Source organism: Fukomys damarensis, unplaced genomic scaffold, assembly GCF_012274545.1.
Source record: "Fukomys damarensis isolate Sample0158 unplaced genomic scaffold, DMR_v1.0_HiC HiC_scaffold_12, whole genome shotgun sequence".
NCBI classification, from domain to species: domain Eukaryota; kingdom Metazoa; phylum Chordata; class Mammalia; order Rodentia; family Bathyergidae; genus Fukomys; species Fukomys damarensis.
The window spans coordinates 28,749,380-28,761,754 of NW_022900924.1; the positions used below are offsets into that span (position 1 = coordinate 28,749,380).

Below are 12,375 nucleotides of genomic sequence, written 5' to 3' on the forward strand. Positions count from 1 at the left end.
AGTTTGAGAATGTAAATCCACAGTTCTCTTTTAGACATGTCAGCACATTAATCTGGAGTTCAGCGGTGACATCTAAGGTGCAAACATGCATCTGGGATTGGTTAGTATCACCTAGGGTGAGTGTAGATATACAATGGGCAAAAACTGTGACCTGAGCATATCAGCATTTAGGGCTTGGGAAAAGGAAATGAGTTTTAGACAAGTCTGTAAAGGAGCAATCAAGTGCGGTGAAAAGGAAATGAGGGGTATTTGCTATCCCCAGAGATATGTGCAGTGAAGTACAATTTCAAGGATAACAGAACAGTCAGTCCCATCGGTTGACCCTCAGAGGCTAAGATGACCTGGGAGAAATGTAGAAGTTGCTATCGGCAGGAACATTATGATCAAGTTGTAAGGACTACTTTAAATGGCTCAAAGGGAACACAGTGGGTAAGAAAACACAAATATATAGACAGCTCTTCTCTGTAAGAATCTTCTTTGTCTAAATCTTATATTCTGAGTAACTCATTTGAAGATAATGGTAGTGTATTAACTACTGGCATCCTCATTATTTTGTTATGGAATTTCATTTTTTGTAAAATAAAAAAGAAATGAAAGGAGCAAAATCTATTCTGAAGATAGCAGATTAAAAAAAGAAATGGATTCAAAATAGCTCCTTTAAAATTCAATATATGATGTCTTTCTTCTAAGAGCTTAGATTGAACACTATGCAGGAATTCTGCCTCTTGTATGAATGAATTGCCTCAAAGATGTGATAGGTCTTCCAATAAGCAGTCCTTGCAAGAAATTGTGTTTAATCTGGATTTAAGCTTTGTATAGTTTATATTTCATAAATAAAATAACAAAATACTTTTATCTTCTGAGATAGCATTTACGTTGATGGGTTTCATAAAGCAGAACCACTCTAAATCTAATTGTTAAAAAGAGGCATCTTTATTTCTACGTTGAAAAAAATCTGTCACTTGCTATGGTGGTAATCTGTTATTCTTGTTTATAGAACAAGAAAATAAAATTTCATTTATTCAAATGAGTCTTATTGAATAGTATACTTTGATTCATGAAGACAGGATATATTTTTGAAAATGAATATTAAATTGAGATAGCTTATTTACTAGTTCTGTGTCAAAATTATCTCTTACATAACAGTGCAATGAACTGTGATTCACTAATACCAAATAAATGTGTTTTTAATGATGTTATAATAAACCTAAAATCTTGAGAGTGATGCTAATTGTTTCAAACTTGAAAAATAAAACATTTACCCCCCGTGCAATGTTTATTTGCAGATAAATGACTCATTTTCACCTTGACATTTATCTGATAGCAGAAGACATATCTTTGGTAAAAGTTCTGTTATCATTATCTCCTATTTTAATCACAAGCATCTGCTTGGGGTTTAGTTCCTCCTCCATAAAGAAAATAGGGCCATTTGAACAACCAATAAAGAGGAATCTGCATGGTACAGGCTCATGCTCCCACCACAATCATCTGGCCCTGGATATCAGATAAACTGTGAGATAGCTCTGCTACATTTGTAATATAGCTTTTGAAAATCTTCTGGGACCTCCATAGAATACTCTTCCCAGAGAGGATTTTGGGTATAAGGTTTCACTTCATAGCTTGTTGAGATCTGTTGCGGAAATGAAGAGATGTCTATGATGAGGATTTAGAAAACAAAATTAAAATGAAGCTCCAAGTTACTGAATTCCAGCAATAGCTCTTTGAGAATACAGTGAAATTAACACAAATCCCACATGTGAGAATGACTTGAGGGGATATGTTAACTCTCTCAGTTTGACACTGTTTTGAAATAAGACGGACTAGGTGCACTGTTACTGCAGGGTGTGATCCTGACTCACTGCCAACCTTTAGTGCCTTTTCTCTTATTCCCCCTCCTTACACTCACCCTAAAGCTCAGCACTCTGCCTCGCAAACCTCTAAGAGTCCTTCAGAAAAGCCTATGACAATTAGATCCACTTTACTTTCTTAAAACGGCCTTACACATCATCTCCAGACCTACTGAAATGCAGGGTTAGCCTTTGTAACAAATTGTTCTTGCTTCCCTCTACCTCTTACTCTCTGTGGTATGACAACCATTACTTCAGTCTGACCCACCTATGGGCCTTCCGTAGGCTACCATGTTGCTTGGTGTTAAAACATAAACTGCACCAACCTAACTTCACCCTTTTGATTTAGAATTAAAAAATGAATTTGGAAGATTAAAAGAGATGTCCAGGTAAAGCTGAAAGGAAGACAATGAGGTAGAGATAGGGAACTGAATGAACTCAAATAAATTAAATTCTCTAGCATAAGAAGAGTGTAGGAGTGATCAGAATAAGCCAGTCAGTAGAGAAAAAAATGGAAACAGCAAGCCAAAAAAAATAAAATAAAAGGTATGTCACCCTAAAGTAGAGCTGCCTTAGGTCCCAGGATCTCTTCATTCCTGCTTGAAACCAGCATTTCTATAATTTTTTGTTTGTTTTGTTTTGTTTTGGAAAGGGGTCTTTGTATGCAGTCTAGTCCAGGCACGTCTACTCCGCTCTCAGTCTACCAAGCTACTTAGCTCTCTGTCTTGCTTCAGCCTCTCAAGTGCCACATCAAAGGCACACCACCACCCTCAGGTTTATAGTTCTTATTTTATATTTCCATACAGTTCATCACCACAACAAATTTCCTCCACTCCAAGTATCTTGTGTAGATTTCCATACTTCAAGAAAATATCTTACTATAAATTATTTATTAATGTAGACACGCGCCCAAGTTGGACCATACTTAAGTGGGTCTCCTTCAATGAGAAAGTAGGCACAGTTCTCTGGAGTCTGAGGTTTTAGCAAAACAACAGGAATCCAGCCACATAGCTCAAGGCTTCTGTGTCAACATAAATTACAAAATATCTGTATGAGAATGGGGCCTGGAAATATTCTGGGACTCTAGCCATGGATCTCAAATTTAGGGGTGAGCAATCTTTCTTTAGTTTTACAACATTTTAAAAAAATTTTATAGGCATGTATCCATTTGTTAAGCAACTCAGTTGCCGTTCATGCTCCTTCCTGAATCAAGAAACCTTAAGTCACCCTAGAACTCAGAGCACAATCTCATTTTTTACATGCACTGTAAATGATTCTCAATGTTTTACAGGAACATGATAGTAAAGTTTGACCTCTGGGTCCATCATACTCTTTGGTTCTACCATTCTAATAGCCAACTATACTTTTAGAGTTATTTTATATTTATTCTCTGGGTGATCATGATAATTTCCAGTATCATAGACCCCAAAATATCCTAATATTGGAACATTTCTTTGAAACAAATATTTCTTATCACAGCATTTTAACATAGTGCATTTTGCCAAAGCTTATTGTATTTGGGCATCAGTCCAAAGTCTGAACTTTAAAGAGAGGTGGAATGTGTTTCAAGAAGTTGTAAAGTGAAACTTGAATATGAATAACGATGATCTCTCTGTGTATGATATGTCTTTGTAAAGACATAAAAAGAGTGAAGTAAAGGTATGGATTATATAAGAAATTCAGTGATTCTAAGTATAATAATGCATTTATTTTTTTTCTTGAGTTGATTGGTACATTTTAAGTATATTAGTTACATTCATCATTGGGATCTTGTACCTTTACATGACAGGTCTTGGTTCTCATTTTTTCCCCTTACCCTTGCCCTCCATTCACCCCCTCCTCCCCTCCCTATTTACAATACTTTATTTCCATTTTTTCCTTTGCTCATGTTTTTTTTTTCCTTTTCCCTTATTTTACTTCCCCTGTACCTAAATTCCTTTTCTTTCTATTTCACATTGTCAATTATACCATTAGGATCTTATGTACAATTATAGTTTTTAACACCAGAGAAACTATTCAGTATTTATACATGTGTGACTTATTTATTTCACTTAAGAGTATATCTTCAATGATCATCCATCTTCCTATGAATGACTCTAATTTCTCATTCTTTATGGCTGAGTAATATTTCATTTTATAGAAAAACCACATCTTGTTTATCCAGTCTCCAACTGATGGGAAAATGGACTGTTTCCAAGTTTTAGCTATTACAAACTCTGCTGCTATAAACATGCTTGCCCATACATCACTGTGATATGATTCTTTTAATTCTTTTGGAAAGATACGCAACAGAGAGACGGCTGGGTCAAATGGAACCTCTAGTCCCAGCTCTTTGAGGTATCTCCATATTGATTTCCATAGTGGTTGCACCAGTCTGCACTCCCACCAACAATGGAGAAGGGTTCCTTTCTCCTCATAACCCTGCCAATATTTGTTATTGGTTGATTTCTTGATCGCAGCCATTCATTGTGGGGTGAAGTAGAATCTCAGTGTTGTTTTCATCTGCATCTCTCTAATGACCAATGAATAACAGTCCATTTAAATGTGGCTTATTTAGACTTCAAATGCCACATATTTCAAATCACAACGACTGCTAAATCCATGTCATAAAAATAATCAGCTGAAGACCAGTAATGATGATAGCTATGGATCTGAACAACAGATACTAGTTGTCTTCAATATACCTTCTCTGAATATTTCTTCTTAATATAATCCCAATTTTAATCAATCACATTTTCATTTTATCTAAACATGGCTAAATGATGGCCAAGAAGATACAAGAAAAAGTATTTGGTTAGACTTCCAGAACGAAATAATTTTTTTTTAAAAAAGAAAAAGTAATTTAAAGAAAGTTACTTCAGTTAGGAGCTAATTTGTTCTTCTCAATTCTCCCTTTCTGAACCCAAATCTCACACTCTGATGGCTTAAAATCTAACAGAATTTTAGCTGATGAGGTGATTTAGGGAATAAAACAGCACAGTAAGACAATATGCTGCCTTAGTTGCTTTTGACTGCCTATTATCAGACTTAATTTCCATACTAAAGAAATAAACTTGAGTTTTCCTATACTGTTTCTTGTTTTTTTCTTAAAAATTTAAATCAATTCTTAACTGATTCAATGGCTTAATCTACAATATATTCTTTTAGGGTTCTGGTCTAGGAAGTCAGAGAAGAAAGGAAGAGTGATGAATATTTTAAAAACAGTAAATAAAGTATACATCTCTTCACCTCCTGACTGTGCTTGTGATTTCAGTTCTCATTTTAAAATACAGAGATATTTAGGAGCACCATCATCACTTAAATGAGCAACAAATGTGATCTTTTTAAAATATGACTATATGGAAAATATGAAAATTCATAAAAATACCTTAAAACATTTCTTTCACAGTCATGTTAAATATATAAAGCTTCATAAATTGCAACATAAAGATGAAGTTTTCATTCCCTCCACTCTTTTTTAGAAATTTTTAATAACATTTGCATCTAAAAAATGTGTTTCTTTTTTCTAGACAAAATATACGTATCACTTCCTTCTGGCAAAAGTAAAAGTACAGAAATTCCTTTCAGACTTACGTTTCCATAACTGTTATTGTGTATTATATGCATCTTTAAAAACCCTATCAATCAAGGAATTCTTTTCAATTTGAATATACCTGTTACACCTCTTGGAGGTTAAAAATATCCTCTCTTTTGCCTTAACTACAGAAGACATTTGCACTAAAAAAGGAGGTTCTTTATTTCCTTAGATTTCATCTTTGCCTGCTGGTTATTCTCAGCTAAAGTCATAATAGTTTGGCAACATCGTAATCATTTACCCAGTGCACAATCAGGGTGTCACTAAAAAAGAATTATGACTTTAGGTAGTGGATAAACTACAGGCACAGATGAACTCTGGGGAAATAAACATTGCTTTCATGCAAATGTAGCTAGTAATAAATAACCAAGAATGAAAATTATGATGAAACAGAATATCCTATAAAAATGGGTTTGGGGAGGTATAAATAGTTTTAAGTTTTTTCCCTCTGTGGAGGTATGATGTACAGGGTCTTCAGATAGTGCTAGTATATCTTATTATTTTAAACATTTAAACTAGATAGAAAAAAGCTATAGGCACAGAAAACAACATTTTCAGAAACATTTTAATAAAATAAATTTGGACATTTTACTTTTAATGTAAGTACTAGCATTATGTATCATTCAACATAATTCAACCTAATTTTCCACTTACTGAAAGCATGCCCCACCTATGAATCTGAATGATTTTAGAGGATCATTTATGTCAACTTGGCCCTAAATTCATTTAATGATTTACGATTAATTTGTCTATATATTCAGTTAACATGGCACAAATTCAAGAAATATTATAAAAAAGCATGTCAGAGCCCTTTCTAGGTTCCAAAGTGATTTTTGCATTCATCAGTTCGGTTCTCGGAATATATCTGATAAACTGATGATAGAACCTGCACTTATTTCACCACCTGTATCATATCATCTTCCTCTTGGGAAGTTAGGGTTTAACAAGACCTACCAGTTGAATCCTGAAAAATATTCTTTCACTAATAACCTCCCCTGTTCGCTTAGCATCTACTGGGGTTGTGTATAGTGGTAAACAAAGTGAACATAATGCTCAGTTGAAACTTAAAGTCTAGTTGCAAAACATATCTCCAAAAGTACGCAAATGCATTGATCATTAGTTTATGGAGGAAAAAACAGGGTATCATGAGAAAAAAATAAAGGAAACATAAGGAAGATTAATTTCCATAGAAATGAGAGATGTATCTTTGAAAAGGTGTATTTTAAGACCTAAAAAGGGAGAAAAAGCACTTGCCAAAACATGTATGAGATGAGCATTGTTTAAGATCTTTCCAAAAATTGAACTATAGAGACAGAGAGGTTAGCTTTTTCTGAATCGATTCTTTATTTAAATTATCTGAGTACCATAAAACAAAAGCTAAGCTATTTTGAAACACTCACTTGTTCAAGAAAATGTTTTCCATGCCCACCACATATACAGCATAGTTCTAAGTAAACTTAGAGGTATCAGGCACTACTGGCCTGTGTTGTGTGCACTACAGTATAGTAGACGTGAATAGCTTCAATGGATATCAGATAACATATTAAAGCCATACAATAACATTTAATATCACTTTGTTTTCAAAATTAGAAAAATTCATATGGCTATCACAGAATTCTGCACATGTAGACACGAACAACCAAGGTTAACGTGCATGCAAAACCATGTGATCTGTTACAAAAAGTTGCTAAAGGAATATGCGCTAACCTCAGTAAACTACTATGTCTGAGCTTCTTCTGAAAACTGTGTAATTCTATCAGTTCCATAGTTACAACATGATGTGAGTCTTTAATAGTAGTTTTAAACTAGAGCTTCAAAATGAGAAAACACATTGAAGCTGCTTCAGGCAAAGACTCTAATCTTACTTAGTTTTTAATCCCTCATTACACTAATTGTAATGGAATTAAGGAACTTTCTAAATGTGTGCTTATGGAACACAGACAATGGCAGAAGGAAGTTGGTTCTTCTCGGACACAGAGTACCCTCCTTGCACTCAATTTCAATATCATATTGGAAGTCAAATGACAAAGTCCGTGTGTTACACCCCTTTCTGCAAATTTGGGACAGTGATACAGTGATGACAAATAATTATCTGTGTAACGTTTATTTCAAAAATTTGTGTTGTACAAAGCAGTGACATCCTAAAAAACCACTTCCTGAGGCAGTTCACAAAAGAATGAAGTCATGTCTGAACACACAGAAGGGTTAATAGTAGCCCAATCCTTTTCTAACAAGAATAAGAGAAAACTTCCCTCTAACTTTGAAAAAAGCATCGAAGTTTTATGCATCACATCCAAAGGAATAATTTGTTTCTTCACCAGAAGGGAATAAGACATCTCAGAGCAAAGGAGAACTAAGAAATTTTAAAACTGAGAAGACATGCTAAAAAGATGTTGCTATGTTAATAAAACAAGCAATCCCCATTTTAACTATGACTACTGAAATTCAGCAACCTCAGTACAAGATGCCACAGGGACTTCTGATACAAATAATGAAAACTTTAAAATGACTCATTGTTGTGTGTATATATAGGATTGGAAGGGAGCAAGTACTAAGAGCAAAGTAAAAATTATTATGGGGTCATATTCTTTTTCAATTTTTTTGCATATTTCATTCTAATAATGTGACTGACTTTTTATTGTTTTTGTCCATATACATACATTATTCACTTTCAATAAAAGACATTTTTATATTGAGAGACAGGAAAAGCTGTAAGTCTCTTCATCATTTTATATCCTATCATATCTATGAGAAGTATAAGACAATGTATTGGTGCCATGGAAAATTATCAAAGGTAAATTTATGTTGAATAGCCATTAGTCTTGTATTGGGGGTTTACTACTCAGGCACACAAAAAACACAAGAATTAGAACACTGAGGCATGGCTATTTTGTAGTGAGAGTATAGCCAATCTTCAGAAATATTTTTCTGATATATCATCAAACTCTTTAAAGAAAACTATGCTAAGATGCCTCAAAATGACAACCACAAAACTATTCCCTGTATCTTCCCTCGGACTATGACATCATACAAAAACTTGATTCAAACCCAGGATCTGCTACCTTGCAATACCACCGAAACACTTCCACAGGATTATTCCCTTTGAGTAGCACCAACAGTCCTTCAAACTGTCATTTTGGGGTTCTCCTGAGAAACATGATCAACAGGATGTGTGTTTGAGTGTGTGTGTGGTAAGGGGAGGGAGAGAAACAACCATTTCACTGATCTTCCCAAAATAAGATGTTTTGGGTTGCTTTTCTATCACTCCTAGAACAGAGCATAACAGGCATTCTGTCCAAATTATTTCAGATCTTCTTCCTTCTAGAACCAGTTTTTGAAACTTATAGAAATGCTATAAACATTACAGAACCCCTAAAGAAAAAAAACAGTGAAATTAAAGGTTCAATTTAAGATTGTGACTACTCTGACTTGGTCATCAAATATGTATTCTTCTCAATGACATATTTTCTTGAAATATAATTAACAATGAAGTATTACTTTAAATAAAATTATGTTTTCCCTGCAGTAGGCTTTATAGAGATAATTATAAATATTCCTTAGAATTTACAAAATTTTGCTAATATAATCTGAAATGTTAGTATTTGAAATACAATGCATTATTTGAGAGAAAAGCACTTAACTTTTAATTTCATTATTTTTTCTTTGTTTACAAGCCTTGAAACATTAGCAGCATTAATAAAAAAAATCTCCAACACCTGGTCAGGTAATCAGTTACTTTTTTATGTTGTTTGCTTTACTCTGAGTACAAAATGAAAAAGTAACAAACAGGTGATCTTTAAGTACTTTTTGACTATGATGCTGTGATGACAAGTTGCTTGTCAAGAAAATCTTCTTTCTCCTCATCTGTATGATTCTCAGAAAGTGACAGTGAAGACTGCATTTTGGTATCTTCTCCAGAAGAGCTAGAAATGTATTAAGAGATCAATACACAATATACAGAATCAACTTTCAACTTTCATTTGTCTTCTGATCAATACCACATATGTTGAAATCAATGGACTCAGGCAGATGTAAATGGGCTGTAGCAGACTGGGGCCACAATTTTCAATGTGCCCAGTGTACCAACTTCCTTTTAATGGAATTTCTCAATATTCTCCCTCTCCCAAGGAATAAGGCCACAGTGAATGCAAGGAGAGAGATTTTATGGTCCCTGATTGGTCTTTTCCTCAATGATTCAGAAGGTCTTCCAGCAAATCTCAGACCTTCAGGGTCATCATTAAGGATATTCATCATCAGATTGGCTGTTTAAGGGAATCCCAGTGATTAGACTGCCAGGTAAATCACCTCTTTTGTGTACAGTAAATTAGGACTATAAGGATAGCCAGGTAAGAAATGCCAAAACTAAAACTAATGACAGCCATTATTTGTTATTTTATTCTGTTGCATTTTATTCTGGGGGGCGGCAGGACCGGCAGATGCTCTAGCACACAGGTGCCTGAGATCTAGGAGCACGTGTGGAGCAAAAGGAAGGCACCTATACCATTCAGGTTTTGGTGCAGTTATCTAGATTTCCAGCCCATGTGTGCAAGTAAAGTTGAAATACGGTGAATATAATTCTATTAGGATTACTTTTTCCAGTCCAAAGTAGGGTCACTCAGCAGCTAATACACTCTAGCCTGTGAGTTAGTGTACATATAACTGTGATAGTTTTCACTCAACCAAGAAAAGAAGAGAAGGAAAAGACAGTGACTTTCTATACTATGTTACATTTTACTGTTTGTGTGCTCTCCTTACATTTTTAGCATAACCTTTTGAATTTTTGAATATCTTTTCTTGTGTGACATGAGGGTGGAAGTACATCTGGGTTTAGTTTGCTTTTAATAACATTTTAAAGGAAAAAATACTATCCTCATTGATTCTTCTTTTTAAAAAACACATTCAGGTTTATTTACAGAATGTTAAAAAAATTAGAGTTTTATTTCCATTTTGAGGGATTTCATTGTGGCATCTGGTTTTACTATGTAATTGAAATTTGATGATAGCACCTCACATGCAATTTTCTGTCCCAAAGAAACAGAAAATTTGGATTTTTAACACACAGACAGTAATGGTTTTAAACCTGCTGTATACTTTTCTAGAAAGGTCGCTTTCTCTTTTTAAAGGACTATAGATGGTGTTAGAAATTCAAAAGTCCAAGAACCATAGCTAAATGATTATCTCCTTTAGAAAGACAAAGTGACACTCTTGATTCCTTTTTATTGCAATATTAGACTTGAAAAGAACCAAAGAAACATTATTCAAAGGGTTTACATTTATAGCTATCTTTGTCTCTCTAAAAAAGATACATCTTCCTTCTCCAAACATCTGGTATGTCAATAATATACAAACATGATATATTACTTTTCTGAAGCAGTTATTAGTATCACCTGCATTCCTTATAAACTGATCACCACCCTGTCATTATTGTATATGAGGAAATAATTAAATGATACATATTAAAATATTGTTAATAATCTAGGTCCAATTTTAAGGAAAAACCCTTAATATACTTTTCTAACAGTTTGTATATATTGGATAACATTTTGTTATTGCAAAATATTGAAATTTATTGCATTAATTAATTCAAGTAATACAACTGTTTCTTGACATAAAAATGTAGGATTATTAAATTCCAGGTGTATTTTCATTTTTATGACATATATTATTCAGCAGAGAGCTATCTTGTCACATTAAAACATCAGCTCCATAAGCCATTTACTAAATCCTGGTAATATGTCACAAAAAAACCCAAACATTTTGCAAAGAACGGTCAGCTAAATTACACACATGAGGGCAATTATTCTTTATATAGTAAAATAACTAATTGGGACTTGTCCCAAGTTTGCTGTGCACTATCTTTATGTATAAACTGCAGGTTGAATTTACCTTAGCTCCTCAACTCCACAGGGGCCCCTCACATTTGAGGGGTAGAAAACATCTGAAGAAATCTGACTTCTCTTCAGGGAATGGTTGTTGAAAGCTGGTAATTCTTCTGAGGTTAGATTGTAAAGTTTTTCTGAAGGATCTGAAATATTTTATTGCATGCATTGTCAACACATAAATTTAAAAAACAAATGCACAGCCTATGATGCTAGAAGTTTACCCAGAATAAACTAGAAGTAAAACAGAAAGTCAGAAGATATTTTCAATTATTTCTTAATTTTCTGGCTTTTGTGCGATGGTGGAGTGTGAGGTATGCTTGATCTGAGATTCCAAATTAGGACATGGATGGTCATAGGTATAAAGAAAGGGTAGGGGAAAGGAAAGAAGGGAAAAGAAAAAATATGAGAAAAGGAAAAAATGGAAACAAAGTCTTTGTAAGTAGGGGAGGGGGTAATGGGGTGAAGGGAGGGCAGGGTATGGGGAAAAAATGAGAACCAAGATTTGTCAAGTAAGGGTACAAGATCCCATTGATAAATGTAACTGTACTGTATGCTTAAAAAGTACCAATAAACTCAATGGGAAAAATAAATAAATAAATAAATAAATAAATAAATAAATAAATAAATAAATAAATAAATAGTAGAGTTATTTCTTAGAATGGAGGAGGACCCAGGTTCTAACCACAGCACCAAAAATAAAGTAAACAAACAAACACATAACTAACAAAATAAATAAGGGATGTCGGGCACCTTAATCATGTTCATTTTTAAATATACATTATATTTAAGAAATGTTAATATCCTCATAATTCATAACATTTCAAAGAAAATCAAATGAACCACCTTAAAAAGATAGATTATTGAACAATTCTTTAGTTTGCCTATATATGAGGCACTTTATTTTCTGTTCTTTGCTTTTAAAAAATAAAATCTTTACCCCACACACTCTAAAGAAAAGGTTAGACTTGACAAAGCTGCTCTTTCTTTTTGACTTTCTTGTTCTGTTGGGTAAATAACCATTTATATTTGGAGGGAGAATAACCTTAAATCTTCCTACTTTACATCAAGCTGG

At 33.8% G+C, this 12,375-nt stretch overlaps 1 protein-coding gene across 1 annotated transcript in view; it reads right to left on the bottom strand.

Annotated features, from left to right (window-relative positions):
- Positions 1-9,217: 9,217 nt before the first annotated feature.
- The window catches only part of Zbbx (zinc finger B-box domain containing), a 100,574-nt gene continuing 97,416 nt past the window's right edge, over positions 9,218-12,375 (bottom strand). Inside the window, 2 exon segments of the mRNA XM_010606684.2 lie at positions 9,218-9,344; positions 11,308-11,449. Coding sequence (XP_010604986.2) covers positions 9,218-9,344; positions 11,308-11,449 — 269 coding nt within the window.